Consider the following 20694-nt stretch of genomic DNA (forward strand, 5'->3'; position numbering starts at 1 on the left):
TTCATGTCTTAAAGCTTCACGGGAAAGGCCAACACAGTACTGCAGCTATTCATTCAACACAAGAAGCAGGAAGACTAGTTACTACATATTTATTGAGAAAATAATACAAAAACCATGTAAGTCACTACATTTGTGAATTCACTAGTGTTGACAGCATCTTCACATCAGCTTGTGGCACTTGATAAATTCAGTTTAACAAGAGAGCAGTTTATATACATATCACAGAAAACACACACTTGCTGTGTGTCAATGACTCCACCTCAAAATAAAGTTTAATCTCATGAATAAAAAGAACATTTTCCATCCATCTCTTTGGGTACAGTGGAAGTTGGACTTGTAATCCATCAATGTAATCCAGCATAAATGGAAAAATAATAATATATACAGGTTCAAAAGGAGTCCAAACACTACAGTACATTCCCAGATTTTGTTATACTGTAAATGGTGAATATAAATTAAGTATCTTAATAAAGATATGAGCTTACAAATGACATGACTCTGAAGTTTCGGAATCTGAAAAAGCTTTTCAGCTTTATAAAAACTTAGAAACCACTGGAATTCAAAGTCATGTCAGTCTCAAAAAAACTAATTAGCTTTCACACTGCATATGTCAGCTAAATATATTCAAAACAAATACATTTTTAATGGTATGTAGTAACATGTTCACAGTAATAGATACAATAGATAATAATAGCTTTGAGAAAATAAATGTGAATTAATTCTAAATGATGAATTCCTGCTTGTGTCTGTTTTAATGGGGTGTTCACTGCATATTCATTCCATGTTATAGTGTTTTTACAATGTAGATAATGGATGTGTCTGTCAATGGAGCATGTTTTCTGCAGCAGAGAACCACATCAGAAATGAAAAAGCTGAGCAGCAGATGTATCAACGTCTTTATACCAAAACGGATGCCACTCAACTCAACTGCTGTTAACTCAAGAGACAAACTAAAAAAAGAGAGATTTTTGAAAATTAGTTATCAATTACAGGCTGGTTTGAGTCAGTAATTTGTGTAGTCGACAAGCAGGTATAGAGATGACTCTCTACCTGCATGAGATTTATCAGGTTAGCAGCCAATCACATGAGAGAACACACTCCTGACTGAAGCTGCTGGTCCTTCCTCTGAGCCACAGCATCCAGGCTGCAACACATCACACAACCAGGATTCATTAGAATAACGCAATGATGAAGACTGAGAAAATGATAACAAATGATACAACAGCTGACTTTCTCTGGGAGGAAGTATTTCTTATCATTTAATCCACATTGAAAAAACAGAGGATGACAATTTTGAAGTCATAGCAGAAACATTTTCACAAATAGAAAATCTTTATCATGTCATTAATAAGTAACAGCTTTTTCAATACTTTTACTTTTCTCTTGCTCTATACTGTTTTCATCCTTGGAAAATATTAATCTTTCAAGAATGGCTTCACCCAGAGAAATGCCAAAAAAACAACTAGTTTCACCAAACCTCAAAGTATAAATAGACTTTTAAAATATTTCAAAAATTATAATATACTTTGTCAATACAATTCTCATAAAAATTACTCAACCTATATGACAATATTACAACTCATAGTGGAGGTAAATTATCCACTGCACTTAATGAAAAAATACTCTTGGAATATTTCTTGAAAAGGTTTCAGAACCAATACCCATTAAATCTTGCTTGTCAATGCATTATCAAAATACCAAAAGATCGTGTTTAGAAATAGTTTATCGATTATTTATATCATACACAATATGTCACTGTTCAAAAGCATACCTCTGGCACAAATAGAGCATAATCCCTTGTGGGGTACCTCAAGGCTCCATGGCTCTTTCTAATTTACATACACGATCTCCCATATGCAAAAGATAAAATATTGCCAATAATTTTGCAGATAATATTAATCTTATAATCTCACCATGATATAAGCATACTTAAACAAAGATCTGAGAAACTATGTAGATTGGTTTAAAATAAGTTTCACTTAAAAAAAATCGAATTTTATATTTTTTGAAGGTCTTGGAATTAATAAAGTTAATTCTACTCAGTTTTTAAGGGTGATGAACTCTCATTGAAGACTTTATATTTAAAATAGCAAAGAGATCTCTTGGCATAATTTGAAAATCACCTTGACTTCTGTCAATTTACAGCTTTATCTATCCATATCTAAAATACTGCAATATTGTATCAACTTTTTTCTTATTTTTCTGGTAAATCTGACATGCCTGATTTCCTAGCAGCTGGAACAGGGCAGCAACTCTTACCTCTTGGATGGCCTGAAAGGAGCGTCGATCTCTGAATGGAAGTTATTGACTTCTCCTGACTCATCAACGGTGAGGGCTTTGCCAGACTCACTGTGACTGGCTCTCAGTGGTGGACAGAGACCTCTGCTCGACTCAGGATTACTGCAGGGTAGATGATTGGTGGCATGAACGGGATTCCCATTTGGGTCGAGGGCGTCAGCCTCATTATGGCAGGGTCCCAGCGCATCCAGGTCATTCTGGGCGGAGGACTGTACTATGATGTGGGGCATGGAGAGGGGAGAGGGAGAGGGCTCACTCTGGGACAACTGCAGTTTCTTCATGTGGTGGATTACTGAGGCTGCATTGAAGGCTTGCTGTTGGAAATGTGCACACAAAGAAAGATATGATACATTTGTCCTGAATTTGTAAGGAAACAGCCAACATGTCATTAACATGTCATGGTCATCTTTATTTAATAAGCTGTTATCACCCTTCCTCCTGTGTCTGTGTCATGAATAATTTACTTGACCTCAAGTAAATTGGTTTGGGAACTTTGTAATGATATCATTAAATGTAAAAGTGTCAAATGCAATAACATTGTTGAGAGCATTTTACAGCGCCAATACAGAGTTTACAGCATTTGACAACACTTAGAGTGCATTACGTGTTTACATTTGACATTGTATTTGAAGTTTGAGCTTCCATATTACGTTACCTTAGGTCACTGTAACTTTTAATGACAGAGTCATCATCTTTTTAGTATAAAGTACTTTCCCCTGTAGGCTTTAAAGGTGGCTAGAAAAAAATCAGGAGTTTTTTCGCCTTATAGAGAACAGCAGCTGTGGTCAGTTTGAATTTATGACAGTTACAATGCTGAATGGAAGGTGACAAGTTGTCATAGTGTAAAAAAATATTAAAATGACCATAAAAACTTCTCAAATCACTCCTGCTGCCTAATCCACTTCGCCACTGTTTGTCAACATGCTCAGTAAAAAATGCTCATATTTTGCTAAAATATAGCTATATAGCCACTGTTGTGTCTTGCGTGGTTAGCTCAGCTCATGTTGGTTGCCTATAACCAACAAAAGCAAATGCAGTTATAATATAAAGTAGTACATGAGCCAACAGTGTCACTTACCTTCCATTTGGATTTGGCAAAGTTTCTCTCCATCTGTTCACAGACAGACTGATAAATGTCGAGGTCTTTAGCTGTGTTTTCAGCTATCCTGCAATCAAGTCGATGACATTAGTTTATTTGGAAAACACAAACAAAAAAACATTGTGTGTGTGTGTGTGTGTGTGTGTGTGACAAAGAGAAAGGACTAACCAGGGGTGTCTGAGTGCCTGTTCGGTGAGGAAGCGTTTTGTGGGGTTTTTCTCCATCATATTCCTGATGAAGTCTTTGGCTGTTGAGACACGGCATGGACAGAAAACACAGAAAGAGGACAAAGACATGATGTAAAGTGCAAAGTAAAGTGCTGTGCAGAATAAAGCCTATTAACAGAAAAATGAATTCCTGTGTGTTTAAGGGTTGAGCCTTGGATAACAGCTGGTATAAAGTAGACTTAATTGCATAATATTCAGTGTTTTATCCTTGACCTTTATGTGGATGACATAACCTTCTGTAGTCAGTAATACTTTTTTCTGACATTTTTCTTCAGTTTAAAGTTCTTACAAAAGCCAAGTCATCTACCACAATACAACGCTCAGATTGACCATCATACTAAGACAACACAAACAAAATCTGTCTGTTACCCCCCCCCCCTTGATACATTACACCATTTGGCATTTACTTTTACTTTTTACGTTTTGGTAATGTTTTTTTTTTCAAAATATCTATTTGCATCAACCTTTTAATATCTCTTCATCAGTATGTTCACTTCTCAAAATAAACAAAAGTTTTTCTATATATAAGCATTTCTCTTTTTCTTTTGTGACATTTGACATGTCTCTTAATGCCAGCTAATTTAATCCCTCAGGCACGAGAGAACTGTCCTTGCAAATTTAGTATCTACGGTAATCATATATGACCTAATCCAAACAGGTACAAACCAATATAGCTGTCCTCAGACAGTATGCTGGTCTATGTTAGGTTAAGCTCTAATGCTCTATATGAACAAATCCTGATCTATACATAGGCTAACACTGAGGTTAACAATAGTAATGGCACTATTTTTGTCACATTTCATGAAATAACCAGAGCTGGATTTCACTCTTTTGAGGCCAATCACAAACCAAGTCTTTAGACTTTATATGAATATTGCAATATAAGTCCAAATGCATGCTGACTTCATCCTGTACAATAACATGACACTTCTTGCTTTCTACACTCCCTTTGAAATAGTGCAACAGTGAAATGCATTTTCTTTCCTACAGAGTAACAGAATAAACAGAAAACTAGTTACTCCAAACATTAAACACATAGGTGTTACAAAGGTGACTACAAGTCTTAAGGCTGTCAAGTAAGTCAAGATACTTGACAGTTAAGTCCAAGTTTTAAATGAAATCCGAAGCAAACAGTTATTTTGTTGTTAGAAAAATATTCATTATATCCGCTTTAAGTCTGGTCATTTGGATTAGCACCAAAGCAATGTATAAAAATTAATAAAACTCCAAAAGAGAAAGTGCAGGGGTCTTAGATGTCTGAACATTTTTGAAAACTAAGATGTAAAATGTTTTTTTGCTGTTTTCATACCTGACTCAGAGATGTTGTCCCAGAAGGGTGAATGAAAGGCGTACTCTGCTCTCATGATCTTTGAAAACAGACGAGTATCATTCTCTTCAAAGAATGGAGGGTAGCCGCAGAGCCTGCAACACAGAGATAACGAGCTCACTCAGCTAATCCCTTTATATCTACATTTTGGATCAATTTTGGATGACTTTAGCAGCTATAGTGCAGTGTTTTGTTCCTGGTTACAGTGATTGAGTGTTCTAAATATGCTATAACTCTGCTTTCACAGATCTGGTGGGAGTTGTTGAGGCTCATGGGCCCTAGTATACTGTAGTTAAATTCAACAAACCAAACTGATGGAAAAATTATGATTTCTCAAAAAAAAAGCTAAGTATTTACTGTGTAACCTCTGCCATAACATAGTATCCACAAATGATCCAGGAGACATGTGCTTCTGACATTTAGGTTATTATTGAAAGTAAACTTTCAAATGTAAGCTTATAGTGGGGAAATATATCCACAATCAATAGATCCTCTCAGTTTTCCAGTCTGTAATGACCATTTCTGAACATATAAAGTGCTATGTTATTGTTAGAGAACAGAAATGTACTCACAGGATGTAAGTGATAACTCCAATGGACCAGCAGTCCACTGCTTTGCTATAGGGTTTCTGGGCCAAAACCTCAGGGGCTGTAGAATGACAAAATAGTGGGTATCATGCAGGTAACCGAGCAAGAAGAAGCACTGTTCAAAATTGATTACTTTTACCATAGATGTCCTCTAATATTTATATTGTTGGGATTTAAAATGTCACCATCAACACCTCTATTAACGACTGCCAGCTGCAAAGCTACTATTATCCCATAAAGTTTGACATTTTCTGGAAACTACTAGATGATTTAGTCTTAAATATGTTTATGTCTTCACTTGTATAAATCACACTAATGGAAAAAAATGTATATCATAGATGATATTATTAATCATTTCAACTGCAAAAACTCCCATAGTACTGTAGGTCTAATAGAGTTTAAATATGACTGACAATGAAAAACTTTCAACGTGTCATTATGACAAGGTGTACTTTTTAGCTGAAAATACATTTAAGCATTTGATACATTTGAACATATAGTATGATATATTCCCTCTGATTATAAACACATGGGCTCTGGCCACCTGAGCCCTGTTCTTCATATGTGGCTTGACTAATTCAGGTTAACATGCTGTTATCAGGATAAAATAATCCTGTATATTCTCATCCAGCTAATTTGGTTCTTTGAAAACAGATTGAGGATTGATTTGTTAATCCTGTTTGAATTTATCTTGAATAACAGTGCTCTCTTATTTTGAAATAAAGGCAAAATGAGTAGAGAGTTGAAACCATGATCATCATTTATATGATTGGCTGCGTGCTGATCATGTGATTGCAGGTACATGAGGTAAAGTAGGTGTGTTGTGAAACCTCTCAGCATGCACTGGGGCAATAGATTCATTCATATGTCTCATTTCATGTGTGTTTCTGCATTTTTATGGGAGTCATTTTGTTCTGCATTGTGATCTACAATGTTTCCGCTGTTTGCAATGAAAGTGGTTAGACTATGAGAGATATTGAGTGCATGATTAGTGAGGGATGCCAAATGACGTGCAAGAAACGTCTGAGTGATAATGATAAGCCGGCTATGAAAATGAAACCTTACTAAAATCTCTTAAAAAGCAGCTTTAATTGAATGAACAATATACAGCAAAGTGAGTTATGCAGTTAATCATTTCATTTAAAGTTTTAGTGTTCAAATGACAAATTCCCATTTTAATGTCAAATGAAATGCCATATGCTCTGGTTTCACTGGTCTTTTAATAGTCAGAATCTTTTAGTTGAGTTTATTTCTTTTTGCTCACAGTTTCTCAAACTAACTTGCTTTGGTTCTTTTTTGTTTACAAACTTTTATTTATTTTTAATTTTAATTTAATTTTGTTTTATGTATAAGTATAGGTAACTCTTCATTATGGAAACTTAATTGTGATAATTACACCAACAGATCATAGTGATTTTACAATAACCTGCATGTTATCTTCTAAAAACATAATTATATCAAAACTCTTTCATAATAAATCTAAGAAAGCAAGCCATTTGTATTCCAAAATTATTTAATGTATGGGGTTCACCCTAAAACCTCTTGGTCATGATCCAGCTAACTGTCAATAAACCCAAGCCTTTTGCAGGTTTGGGTTTAAGGACTTGTTGCTCTGACAACAGTTCCAGATGAATTTTAAACCAGAGGCCTAGGCCCTGTTTTTCAAATGTGCCTTGACTAATTCAGGTTAACATGCTGTTATCAGGATAAAATAATCCTGTTTATTCTCATCCAGCTAATTTGGATCTTTGAAAGCAGTTTGAGGATTGATTTGTTAATTTTGTGTGTGTTCCTTCATTTTGTTTTACATTTTGCTCCACAGTATTTCCACACTTTGATCACTGTTAAACAATAGATATTCCTGGTGAATGTGGTCAGACAACAAGTGATGTTGGTGCATGATTGGTGAGGTCATCCCCGATGGACATGTAGAGATTTTTTAAGTGATAATCATAAGCCTGCTATCTAAATTAAACTTTACTAAAATGTCTTTAAAAAGCAGCTCTAATTGCATTAACAATTTTAAGTAAAGTGAGTTCTGCAATTAATCATTTAATAAGTTTCAGTGTTCAAATGACAAATTTTACTATCAAATTTTTCCATATGTTCTGGCTCCTTTGGCCTTTTAACAGTCAGAATCTTTTAGTTTAGTCTTTTAGTTTATGTCTTTTTGCTCACAGTATTTCAACCTACATTTGGATTGGTTCTTTTTTAATGTACAAACTTTGTTGTATATTTGATCATGTATAAGTATATCTATCAAGTATAACTCTTCATTATGAAAATTAAATTGTGATAACTACATCAACAGATTATAATGATTTCTCAACAACCTGCAGAGAATTGCAGCCATTTGTATTTGAAAATTACTCCATGTAGGCCTATGGAGTTCACCATAAAAGATCATGGTCATGATCTAGCTAACTGTCAATAAGCCTGCACTTTTGCAGGTTTGGGCTTAAAGACTTGTTGCTCTGACAACAGGTCCAGGTGAATTTAAATTTTTTTTGAAGAACCAAAATATCCAGACTCGTGTCAAATTCGTCAACATTCTAATCTGGATAACTCAGTTGACAACGTATGAAGAACGGGGCCCTGGACTGAGCATTTAATTTTTTACTCCATTAACATGCACACTGTATAATGTGACTTTAATGATTCCTCTTAACTTTCACAATTCACTTTCTTTGTGTCATCACCACAGATACACAATTTAAAGAGGTGGATTAAAAGTTACTCTTGAATTATATTGAGAGAGAAAAATATCCTTTTTAGTTATTTCAATGTACAGTTTTATATTAGTTACTGATAGCAAGGGAACATTACCAAATGTATGTGTATGCCCCTCCCCAATAACTCACCAACATATCCTGGTGTACCACAGGCTGTGGACATCACACCATGCTCCAACGTCTTAGACAGACCAAAGTCGCTGACCATGATCTTAGCATTCTCATCTGTGTTATAGTACAGCAGGTTCTCAGGCTGCACAGAGGCAGAGAAAGAAAGGTAGAAAGTAAAAAGAGGGAAAGAATAAAAAGTGTCTGTGTGTGTGTACCATAATTGAATTTATTTCCCATGGCATCCTATGTTGAACTAACATGTACCCTGGATGATCTCAAACCACCTGGTTTAAGAAGGTGTGTGCCAATATATAATTTTATAATAGGGTTATTTTGACAAAGAGTCTCATGATATATGTCATCTTGATAACAATTTAAACCTAAATTGTAATTAAAGCATACAGTACTTGAAGCTAGAGTGCGGGATTTTTTACATATAAATGAACATCCGTTGTAGAAAAGGTTTCAGTCGTAGTCATCTGGACACTGATGTGTCCAGATGACTACGACTGAAACCTTTTCTACGATAGAACACTCCTGGACGAATGAGGGACTACACCGTCTTATATGAACATCCGTTACATTCCAGCCCTTGACAAACGAGTTCACACAGTGCTGATTAAGCCTATCACCACCAGGTAACGTTCTCTGTATTTCGCAGTATACGGAAATTGTAAATCTGATGTCTGTGGCGACATTACCGCGCTGGCGCACTGGAGAATGTTTATTATTGAGCATTGTTTATTGTTTTTTCGTTTATTATGATTGTATAGTTTGTGTTAATATGCTTTGGCAACGTTGTATTTTATGCAGTCATGCCAATAAAGCCACTCGAATTGAAATTGAACAGAGATGACACAATTCTCTCACTACATGGCTCTGGAGCAACCATAGCGATGGAGTAGGCCAAGAAAAGTGTCTGATGCTCCAGATAAAAAAGAAACTCGGCCTTCAGAGGAAGGATTACAGTCAAAAAAAGAAAGCGGTCAACAGCGAGGACAAACAGGTATAACCATTGGCGCAGCTTTAGCTTTTCCTTGTTGGAGAGTGCTGAGAGAAGGGACTGAGGGCAGACACGGATGTCGCGTTACTGCTCTTGGACAGGTTGGTAAAATATTTGGAGAGTAGGCTATGTAGCTATTACATTTACTCTACCTAAATAATGGATTATTGTCTTGGAACTGAACTGGAACTGAACTGGAACTGTGGAAATTTCTCTGTAGGCATACATCATAAGCATATGTCGACAGTGTTTGTGTAATTACTCTCGCTGCCAGAAGGGGAAGACAAAAGTTCCGCACTCCAGCTTTAAAAATATTCACAAAACATCTCTGTTTAAAACTTTTATTGAAAAACATGTGCAGAAATGTGCTTTGGTCATTGTAATAACTAACTTTTCATTTCCTTTCTGGGAGAAATTTTTCTCCAAATGAGTGTGTGTGTGTGTGTGTGTGTGTGTGTGTGTCTTACCTTAAGGTCCCTGTGTACGATGCTGTTTTCGTGCAGGTAGCTGACGGCCTGCAGCACCTGTTTGATGACTGTGCTGGCATCCTTCTCGGTGTAAACCCCCTTGTCTAAGATGCGATCAAACAGCTCCCCGCCTGACACCCTGCACACACACACACACACACACACACACACACACACACACACACACACACACACACACACACAAAGGAAATCATCAGTGTTTCTATCTTTCTAGGGATCTTGTTGCCTTCTAAACCCTGTTGACCTGCCACTTGGACAAAAAGTTCTGTTGATTCAAAAACGTTTTAAACTTTGTTTTAAATTTCAATGAAGATTCCACACACAGTTTAATGGCATTATGGAACAAGCAGCTGCACAATATACAGCTGTATGTGATTCTGTCTGTGATTTTTTGGTGATAATGTTTCTAACTTTACAGTGGCTTAAAGGCATTCATATATAAGAGGCACACCATCTATTGTTGTTGTTACTGTCAGATTTCACTGCACTCAATATGAGACCCATTGTCAATATTTTGTTCTACCAAAGTAATCATTTGTGAAAAATGTGATAACAATGAGTCCACTTACAGTTGCATGACCAGGTAATAGTGTGTTCGACTCTCATAGAAATCCTCCAGTCCCACCACATTCTCATGCTTTATCCTGCAATCATAAGAAAGAGGTTGAGCCATCACTGCTGTCCTCAGTGGCAAATGCTACATGTTCATAGTTACAGCTGTTATCCTGGGCCCTGTTCTTCAAACATGGCTGAACTAATTTATTAAGTATTTCTGATTCTGATTCTGATTCTGATCTGATTTGGGCTAACATGCTTTTATCAAGCTAAAATAGTGCTGTTTATTCGCATCCTGCTAATTTGGCTCTTTCAACAGTTTGAAGGTTAACTTGTTAATCCTGGATGAAGTTATGTTAAACAGCAGTGCACTCAATTTTGAAATAAAGGCAAAATGAGTAGAGATTTGAAACGATTTGAAAAGTGCTGATCATGTGATTGCATAGGGGTTCGGAAGGCAGACATCATCTCCACATTTAAGAGTAGGCTTAAGACTTTCCTCTTTGATAAAGCTAAAAGGGATGGTTCAGGGCTCACCTGAGACTTCCCATGATACATTCTTATCTCATTCTTAATGCATGCTACTAACTCGACATCTTCTCTCTCCCATAGTTTTGTGCTTTCTCGTCTCTCTCCTCTCTCCTCCATGTTCCTGCTCGACATTAGTCTTATTACTATTATTATCATTATCATTCATATCATTATTATTACTATTTTATCAATACTACCACCACAAAAAATATAAGTAAGTATTCTCTCTTCTCTCTCTCTCTCTCAACCCAACCAGCAGCGGCAGATGGCCGCCCACCCTGAGTCTGGTTCTGCTCGAGGTTTCTGCCTCTTAAAAGGAAGTTTTTCCTTGCCATTGTCGCCAAGTGCTTGCTCATGGTGGGAATTGTTGGGTCTCTGTAAATAACATTATAAAGAGTACGTCTAGACCTGTTCTATAGGAAAAGTGTAATGAGATGAACTTTTGTTATGAATATTATGAATATTACCAGTGAATATGGTTAGACATGATAGGTGGGGGTTCCCAGTGGACATGCAAGAGACTTTTAAGTGAAAATCATAATCCTGCCATGAAAATTAAATTTTATTAACTTTCTGCAGTTAATCATTTAATACATTTGAGTTTTCAAATGACAAATTCCCATTTTAATGTCATAATAAATGCCATGTGCTCTAGCTCCATTCTTCTTTTAATAGTCAGAATCTTTTAGTTTCAGTTTATGTCTTTTTGCTCAGTTTCTCAAACTAAATTTGGCTTGGTTCTTTTTTAGTACAAACATTTATTTTGTTATGTATTTTATCATGTATGGGTAACTCATCATTATGAAAACTAAATTGTGGTAATTACACCAACAGATCTTAATGATTTCTCAATAACCTGCATGTTCTCAACTAAAATCATAATTATATCAATAGTCTTTCATTATAAATGTAAGAAAGTGAACCATTTGTATTTGAAAATTATTTCATGTATGTGGTTCACCCTAAAACATCTTGGTCATGATCCTGCAGGTTTGGGCTTATGGACTTGTTGCTCTGACAACAGTTCCAGATGGATTTTAAGCAGCTTCGATAACCAAAAAAAAAAGATTAATTTCAAATCGTCAACATTGTAATCTGGATAACTCCACATATGAAGAATGGGGTCCATTATTGGCAACGGTAAGTCAACATTGACGTCATATCAAGCAGAAAACTGCTGCTGCACTGCTTTCTATTGGTTAAAATATAATGAAAAATCACCTGTATGAATGTGTGTGTGTGTGTGTGTGTGTGTGTGTGTGTGTGTGTGTGTGTGTGTGTTTTACCTTCTCAATACATTGATTTCATTCTCCAGGTTGCTATGAGCGAGGTGTTTTTTCTTCAGACATTTCAAGGCGTACAGTTTTCCTGTTTTCTTTTCTCTCACCATAAAAACCTCTGAAAAAGATCCCCTGCACAAAAACAGTAAAGACAGAGACATAAATTGAAGTGGGGGTTAATAGAGAAATCAGTCTATGGATTATCAAACTATAAATGGCACAACTTTCTATATTTGTTGTTTGTATTTCTTCATTATCATTAAGGTTCAAAGCACTAGTTTTTGTTCTGGCTTAATATTCCTTTACTTCAAGACGGAGCCATGAATGTTTTCAGGATGATAGATTTTATTATATGCAAATACTTCTCAATAAACAATAATCCAGTCACCCTAGATGCGGGTGCTATTAAATTTGAAGCCCTTGAAACAAAGGGGTCCAACTGTGGACCTCACTTATTTGGACCCCAGGTCTGGGAGCCAATGGAAAGAGAGTAGGGTCCCCAGGCTTAAGGTGGGTCACTTCCTTTAGGGACCCAGAAGTGAGATGTATCTCTTCCCTTAGCTGTCTTTTTTATTTTATTTAACCAGATTTGAAAACATTTGCCAAGTGTCTCTGCTCAAGACTTTAGCATTAACGTAATGTTTTTTATCAGGTAAAAAAACTACCTAAATATTCTTTCTTGTGTGTTTGGTGTAAGGAAATATATACTAAATTACCTAAAAAATATAACCTGGTTGATGTTACATAAAGTGCAGGTGTTGTTCGAGAAGCTAACATTTATGTTAACCCAACTAAACCATGTGACAGGTTTGAATATATCCTCTAGAATAAAACTGAAAACATAAACCTCTCTTGTGTTGTTAGTGACAGTGTTTGATTTTAGTGAATTATGTGTGCCTAAACTCATACTGCCTCCTAAACATATACATCAAATATAGAAATAAAAAAACTAATTTTCAGGTATTTTTTAACTCCTTCCCGCTTTGAATAAAAAGTAACTACGGTTACTTCATTGACAAACACAAAATCACTATATACAACAACCTAATCTTTAACAGCTCATTAGCTGACAAATGTTTAATGTTAGCATTAAATTGGACCCTGCTCTTTTTCTCCCCACCTTGTTAATGTTAAAATGCTAATGTTAGTTACAAACATCTTTATAAAAGACTGAAGATAAAGTTATATTTGCCCAGTAATACTTAAAATTTCACTCTTTGTGTAGCTTTCTTGGATTTTTCAGTACTGCCGAACTGTGAACAGTGCTTATGTTTCTGACAGTGTTCCCTTGTTATATTTTGCCTCCTTCTTCAGTGCAAAGTGCTGATTGCTTGATTTTTGTGTGCAAATATATGGTGTGAATATGTGCACCTAGTACTTTCATGACTGTGAAACAACTGCATGATTATTCAAATGTACGTGTATAGAAGACACATAACGCTAACAAGACTTCTGTGGCAGCACTGAGGTATGTTCATAGTATCAATCAACAAGATTGTGGAGTTTTGAAAGACTCCAAATATTCATACCATATACTTGTGTGAACATATTACATGTGTACCAAATGAATTATCTGAGCAGAAAATATAATAATTATTTTGTCTATTGGAACTTAATAGTTCCGAGTTGCTGTAGCTATGTGTGCAGTGCTCCAGCCTGTGTTTCATTGCTCACTTCTACACTCCAGTCACCATTGGTTTAAATTTGCTAAGATCATATTCAGTGGCTTGTCAGTGGTCAGTATGTTCAGCAGCCGCTTTACCTTGTTTGTTAATCTGCTCATTTCTTGGATCCTTTGAATAACTAATCTGCTATCTTTTTTATCTATCTGATTTTGTGAGGTTGATTATACTGTGTGAGTAATTATGCTGCAGCCCCAGCAACTATTTTCTATTTACCAGAAATCACAAATGTCATTTACAATTATTTATGAGTGCTTTTAGTATTTTGTAAAGGACAAGATCTCAGTAATCAGAACCCTGCTATGTGCATGTAAATGTACTTGAATTACCTAAGTGAGTGAGTGTGTTAACTGAGTGTGCTTTGAGTGTGTTGTCAATTAGGTAGAACAGTATAGGTCTGATATCAATGCCTACCAACCGTTAAAACCGATTAAAGACACCACATGACTTGAACCTCCTGAAGCACATCTCAACGCTGCAGTTAAAAATCAGTCTAAATCAGGCTGCCTTGATATGCTGATAGCCAGGCAGGCTGGGTATCAGCATGGCACCTCTTTCTTTAGGCTCACAGTGAGATGGCAGCCAGGGTGTAATCCTACTTTTTGGTCACAGAGTTGAGTATCTGTACTGGTACCTAAAATGTCTCAAACCCAATAAGGGAGACTCCAGACCTCCAGATGCTACTATATTTTGTCATGCACTGTGTTCTGAATTAAGGTGAGACTCATATACTGATACTTGCCATTTATTGAAAGTTACATCAGAGCCTGTATTTTTCAGATTTTTAGAGCAGGAAATTATTCCTTTCTGATCCAAAATTCTCATAATGGAGAATCATTTTATCATCTGTCATAACGTAGGAATGTCATTGTAGCCCATCATACCCTATAACTTGAATTAGCCTTTAATTCATCTTCCATCCTGTGAACATGCTGATTCACAGGTGTTTTCTACCTTGAAACAAGAACATATTTTTGAAAGAAAAAAAAAAACTTTTCACTTGACATAAAAACCATGGAGATATTAAAATGACAAAAAGAATCAGCTTGTTTACTACTTTTATTAAAAACTGAATGCACTTTTGCAAAGAAATGTAAGTCCATCTCTAAAAAGATTTGCAAAGTAACAGATGTGTTGACTCAGACACGTTTCAATCTCGTGTTTGCACAAGCACACACCTGCACCTGCTTATACCACCTCCCTTAATATACATTCAGTACACTCATACACCAATATAGTCAGACTCTTAATCCTATAATGAAGTGGTGCTAGGATGTTCCCGCACTGCTGTTCTGACGTCAGTGCTCAGGAACCTCAGGCACACACACACACACACACACACATACACACAGAAGCCTCACTCATTCACAGCCAGTCGCTTTAAGCAGCTTTGAGACTGCAGGACAGCTCTGAGGAAGCAACACTTCCAACACACTCCGTTAACTTAACAACCATTTGTTACAGGTCATTGTACTGACCAGTGAAGCCAACCTGGTCTCACTAAACTTCTGGAAATGATGCAGATAAAGCAAATAACTCTTTCTACAAATACATTTTGCTTCTTGAACACTAATCACATTTATTAGGACCATACCAGTGCTTTTGCAGGTTTTAGGGTACTTACTACAAATCACATATAACCCGGAATGCTGAACCCCAATATTCGTTTACACCAAATGCTTGTTCAGTCTTTGTTTACTTATTCATATTCTTAATCTTTGATTACATATTTTGTGATATAAAATAATCATTTTGTTAATTTTATACTGTATTTAATTCCTTTAAAGTTGATTCAAAGCTGCTTGTGTTAAGACATAAGTAATGTTTCTCATGACTGGTAAATAGACTTTGACTTGAATTTCCCTTTAAATGGAAAAATAAAAGCTTTCTGTAGAAAAATAGCTTTATACTCAGCAAACTATGGTATTGAAAAAGTATAATTTGGTATTAGTACTGAAACTCAGGTATCACATGGGCACAGGTACCAAAACAGCTGTATGGAGCTATAGCAAAATCAGGTAGTATATCTTAAAATATAAAACAAGCTCTGAGATTTTTCTGGCACACACACAAAATGTCAATACTGTTTAATATTTCACAATATTCAATATTGATCAAGTCTATAATAACTTCAGAATTATGATCTATGTGTACTGTCTTCCAACAGGTTAACAATGAAGTCCTCCACTAGCAGGTTCAGCTGTGAGTAGATTATCCAGACAGTGTAAGAGGATCCATTGATAAAACAAGCTCTCGGGGAGGTGATGAAAAGCATTATCACTAGCCTGTGGGCCAATCAGAGCCTGGTAACTCAGATAAACAGGAGTCCCCCTCTTCCATCCACTTAGTCCAGTAACAGCTCTCTGAACTTAGGCAAATAATTTAATGTTACTGTAAAATGGTAGCTGAAATCAGGCTAGTGGCTGAAACAAAGACATGCGTCCCATCCCTGATCCAAGAGCTGCGTCAAAAGTTAAAGCTGCACAAAGGATGCTGTTGTGAATGCAATTATGCCTGTCGTTTTCAGTTCCGTCCACACTGTGTTTTGGACTGTTTTGAGCCTGCTTTTTTAAGACCACACCCACCGCTTCTGCTGCTTATTGTAGTGCATCAGCCTGCATCTGCAGGATTTCCTGACACAACCATTAATTCCCACAAGTCACTGTGCCAAGCCCATCTGCTGTCTGAAGTCTGTGCCAGTTACCATCACCAAATGGTATTTGAGTTCTGATCAAGACTGATGACTATCCCACCTACACCATGACATGACAGTCAACATGAGTACCCATGCTCATCACAGACAGGAAAAAAAAAACATATCTGCTGTGGGTCTCATTGGCCCCACCTCCATGCTTGCAAATGGAGAAAGTCACCACACTTTCCCTGATGAACGCAAATCCGATCACACATAGCCAAATGAGATTCTCTGCTAATTTGTTCAACAGCCAAGGAACATGTTTGTCCTGAATGCCCATTATTGATGAATTGATGGTCTTCAAAAGTAACTTTTTGCAATTTGCAATGTTCTTAAATGGTCTTACTAACTAACTACAAAACTTGCAAGCTGCAATTAACTGCCAATGAACCTTGACACTTGTATGCAGGACTAGTCCCTCTATTCTTGAAGTACACAGAGCAATCACCATTTCTTTCTCTTGACTGTTTTCAACAGCAGTACTTACGATCCCATTTTCCCCTTGAAGTCAAACACATCCTTGATGTTACTGGTGCTTTTCTTCCAGCTGCAGATGATCTCCTTCCGCCCCATATTGGCTCTGACGTTGGCGTAGACTCCTGAAGCATAGATAACATAAATGATTTACATTTCTTATGGGTTAAAAAACACTGAGACAACATCATGCATCAAGTTATGACTGGAAAGTCTCCAGTGTTGATTTAAAAACCTGGAATGATTTTAATTTGATCAGTATCACATAAATAGGTGTCTCTTTTCAACAAAAATCTTGTACAGAGTACTATGCACCCACTTTAACATATTTTTGTCCCTCACATATGAAAGTACTAAGCTAAAGGTTGTCCCTCAATAAATCTCATTTTGTGAATTGTAGCATCTTGGTGTAAGGCTTATATGAGTTAAACTACTTATAACTGAATCAGTTTAGTTACTTTTATGAACTGTATTTATACGTTTTGGAAGTATCAAAATAAATCAAGCTGAATTTAATTAAATCATGGGCAGAAATATCTGATGCACTGTATCTTTGCAGAAAGAATCTAAACGGAATGGTTGATTAAATGATTACAAGAATTTTTCTTTTATATTAATTTCGCTCTAGCGGGCTTCAACTGCAGGAAAACTGTCATTTGCAGGATAGATAACCACAGTGTACATGTTGAAGGGCAACAATTTTGCTACTTTTATTTAAATCCTATTCTGTGATGCTCTCAGCCTCCGAGTCACATCTGGTCCATGTGCTATTGTCATAATTAAGTATGTGCTGAGTGCCTGTACCCCAATACACCTGCCTGTAGTTTTAACTCTTTTTTTTCATTTTATAAATGAATAAGCATTGTGAGCTCCTCCTTGTAGGAAATGAGCAGTATGAAAAAAAAGTATGTTGTTTCTTTTCCTTTTTGTCTTCATACAGCAGCACTGGTCATATGACATCAACACCTGAGATTGGAATGTGCTTCCCGTGCAATGGGGTGGCAAATCAGAAAACACTCATATGACAAATTACCTTCTTTGTAATTTAGATATGAGGACTTGTTGGAAATTTGTAGTGAAATAATTAACTGATTAGTAGATGAACAAATGATTAAGTTATCTATTAACCATTGATAATTTTAGGTCAGTAAAAATACCAAACATTTGCTTGTTAGCTTCGAGCTTCCTCAAATGTGAGGATTTGCTGCATTACTCCGTTAATATCACTGTAATTGAATATTGAATTGAGTTAGTTGTCTGTTGGTCAGACAATGACCAAGCCATATAAACAAGTATAGATATTACACAGAGTTCTGGTACATTGGGATCTGTATTTGTCTGTATATCTCGCACTTCTTTTTTTTATTAGTTTCAAAAAAGGAATTGATAATGAAAATAATTAAGAGGTGCAACCTGGAGGGAGTTTGTATTCTACATTGATGGACATTTTATTGGAATCCAGTATTTATATATTAAATCTGACCACTTTTAGCTCAATAAATAAACAAGTAAAGTATTAATTATTTCCCCATCATAATATTATTCCTGGCACGTGCAAAGTCAATGTCCAGTGTGTTTATTTATAGGCTAAGAAAATTCTCCTATGTCTCATCTAAATAATCAATTGAAAAACCCATTAGAATATCTGAAAATGCATTTTCACAATGCTGAAAATATTTTTTCTTAGGTCATGAAAAGTTGATGTTTCGAAAATACATGGTTTTTACAGAACAGAGAACCTCATGTTGGGAAACCAAATGTACAGAAAATAAAACTGGAAAAGAATAAATAAAATGTTTTTGAAAATCCAAAATAATAAAAGAAATGGAGGGTTATCCCCTTCCCTGACCCCAACCCTTCCCTCTCTCAGGACCCTTTAAAATGTCACCCCACCTTCCCCTTGTGTTCTGGTTACATAAACTGAGGTCAGTCCTGGCTGGGTAAAGCCCATTTGTACCTATCAGTTACACAAGATTCAAAAAGGCAGAGGATTAGAGAGGTAAATAGCAGTGGTTGGTTAATCTTCCCAGCCATCCCTCCTGCCCTTCCTCCTTCTCATCTCCTGTACTCCTTCCTTGTGTCTGTTGTGGGAACAGATTAGCAGCTGATTCCCTGACAGGACAAAAAACTGGGTTGTTTTATAATCCTGGCCTTGAAAGGCCAATGACCTCTGACCTTCCAAAAATATTTGCTGAAATGTACCATTATTAGGTAGAATATCCTAAAATTGATATGCCAAATAATGAAATTCATTAAAATAACTAAAAATTATAATAAAATGCAAGAAGAACACACTTTGTATATTCACTGAATTCTTCTTACACTATATGCTAAATTTAATTACTACAATTACTACAAGTATATTTGAATTTTGGAAGGAAACTAATTGAAGTACAGACTTACAATTTCAAGTTATATTCATGCTCTTTAGTCAGTGGGGAACAGAATCTCTTGAATCATTTGTTTGTACATTTGTTTCTAAAGTCCTAAATATTACCTATGGGTATTCTGGCTGCTGAGACGTGTATGCGTTTAAGCATTTGTAGGGTAAAACTAAGGCATAAAATTAAGCAATTTAGGGAACTCAGAATTAAAGGGTTAGCTATATATTAAAATATGATAAAGATATACTTCAGATAGCTCTTTTGTCCCTCAGTGATTCCAAAAACCAAACACCAAAACATAGCTACACTGTAGCAAACTGACAGTATACTGAAATGTGCTATTTAGCTAATCCGTCTCCCAACAGATTCATGTGTGTTTTTTATAAAGCGTGTAACGTTAGTTTTGTCCTCCTATTAAAAGATATATAATTTCCATAGATTATTAAATGGAATTTGGCGTGACGAGTGTAGGCCTGTAGAAATTTTTATTTTCAGCGGACAGCACGAGCCAGATCGTGCCCGGAATTAGCTATCTCTGAAAGTTAATTTTTAAACATCTATTATACAATTCATTATGTGAGCATAAGGCATATTTCTGAACAAAGACGGCTTAATTTTATCCATACAGCTTATACATTCCAACAAAATGACATATTCTAGTCGTAAAAGTGTAATAAAGATAGTTTTTACCTGAGGAGCGGAGTAGAGATGGTCGCCTTGAGGTATCCGTGAATGTACCTGACTGTTTCAGTTAGGCTGCCGCGCTTCACGAGCAGGGGGCGGAGCCTCGTCTACTCATCTCCTCAGTCTCAGCAGTCAGACAACATGCTACCTTCAAAGACTCTTGGAAACTGCTAAATGTCAGGTACAAAGTTGTCCCCCGTTGGTAAAACTGAAACATAATCTTTGCTATTCATTTTGGTAATTAGGCTGCAGCTCGTTCTCTTCTACATTTGGAATGATGTTTGATTGGTTCAGAAAATGAATACATATTTCAAGCAATATGCTTTTCTTTCTGTCTGGTCATAGTAGGTGTGAAGGCATATTTTCTATCTACACTATTCACAATGATTTTCATTTTGTTTTTGGACTATTTTCCCATGAATTGGAAATGTCATACTGTATGTCAGCTTTGTGTATTTTTGCACCACCTCAGCTCCACTGATGTAGACATGGCTGTGTGTCTTTGCCTCCTTTTTCCTAAAATCAACGATCTGTTTC

At 36.1% G+C, this 20694-nt stretch overlaps 1 protein-coding gene across 2 annotated transcripts; it reads right to left on the reverse strand.

Moving 5' to 3' along the window:
- Nucleotides 1-72: 72 nt before the first annotated feature.
- LOC122883686 (calcium/calmodulin-dependent protein kinase type 1D-like) lies at nucleotides 73-20381 on the reverse strand. 2 transcript variants are annotated; one of them, XM_044212732.1, is made up of 13 exons: nucleotides 20164-20381; nucleotides 17103-17214; nucleotides 12245-12370; nucleotides 10442-10516; nucleotides 9852-9990; nucleotides 8400-8523; nucleotides 5524-5599; nucleotides 4934-5046; nucleotides 3566-3644; nucleotides 3377-3464; nucleotides 2260-2612; nucleotides 1051-1144; nucleotides 880-950 (listed from the first exon to the last, which is right to left on the reverse strand). In XM_044212732.1, the coding sequence occupies exons 2-12, from the start codon at nucleotides 17186-17188 to the stop codon at nucleotides 1081-1083; spliced, it is 1323 nt and encodes a 440-aa protein (XP_044068667.1). In that variant the 5' UTR covers nucleotides 17189-17214; nucleotides 20164-20381; the 3' UTR covers nucleotides 880-950; nucleotides 1051-1080. The 2 variants fall into 2 exon arrangements, with proteins under 2 accessions (XP_044068658.1, XP_044068667.1); XM_044212723.1 differs by having other exon boundaries at nucleotides 73-1144; nucleotides 20164-20377.
- Between the last annotated feature and the right edge of the window lie 313 nt (nucleotides 20382-20694).

This window comes from Siniperca chuatsi, linkage group LG2 (assembly GCF_020085105.1).
Source record: "Siniperca chuatsi isolate FFG_IHB_CAS linkage group LG2, ASM2008510v1, whole genome shotgun sequence".
Taxonomy (NCBI): Eukaryota; Metazoa; Chordata; class Actinopteri; order Centrarchiformes; family Sinipercidae; genus Siniperca; species Siniperca chuatsi.

Bases quoted from the DNA above. Each gene is read 5' to 3' on its own strand.
- LOC122883686 (XM_044212723.1), bottom strand. From the start codon at position 17,188: ATGGGGCGGAAGGAGATCATCTGCAGCTGGAAGAAAAGCACCAGTAAC. The intron at 10,517-12,244 runs GTAAAACACACA...TTATGATTGCAG, and splicing joins GAAATCAATGTATTGAGAAG to GATAAAGCATGAGAATGTGG. The intron at 3,645-4,933 runs GTATGAAAACAG...GTGTCTCAACAG, and splicing joins GGACAACATCTCTGAGTCAG to CCAAAGACTTCATCAGGAAT.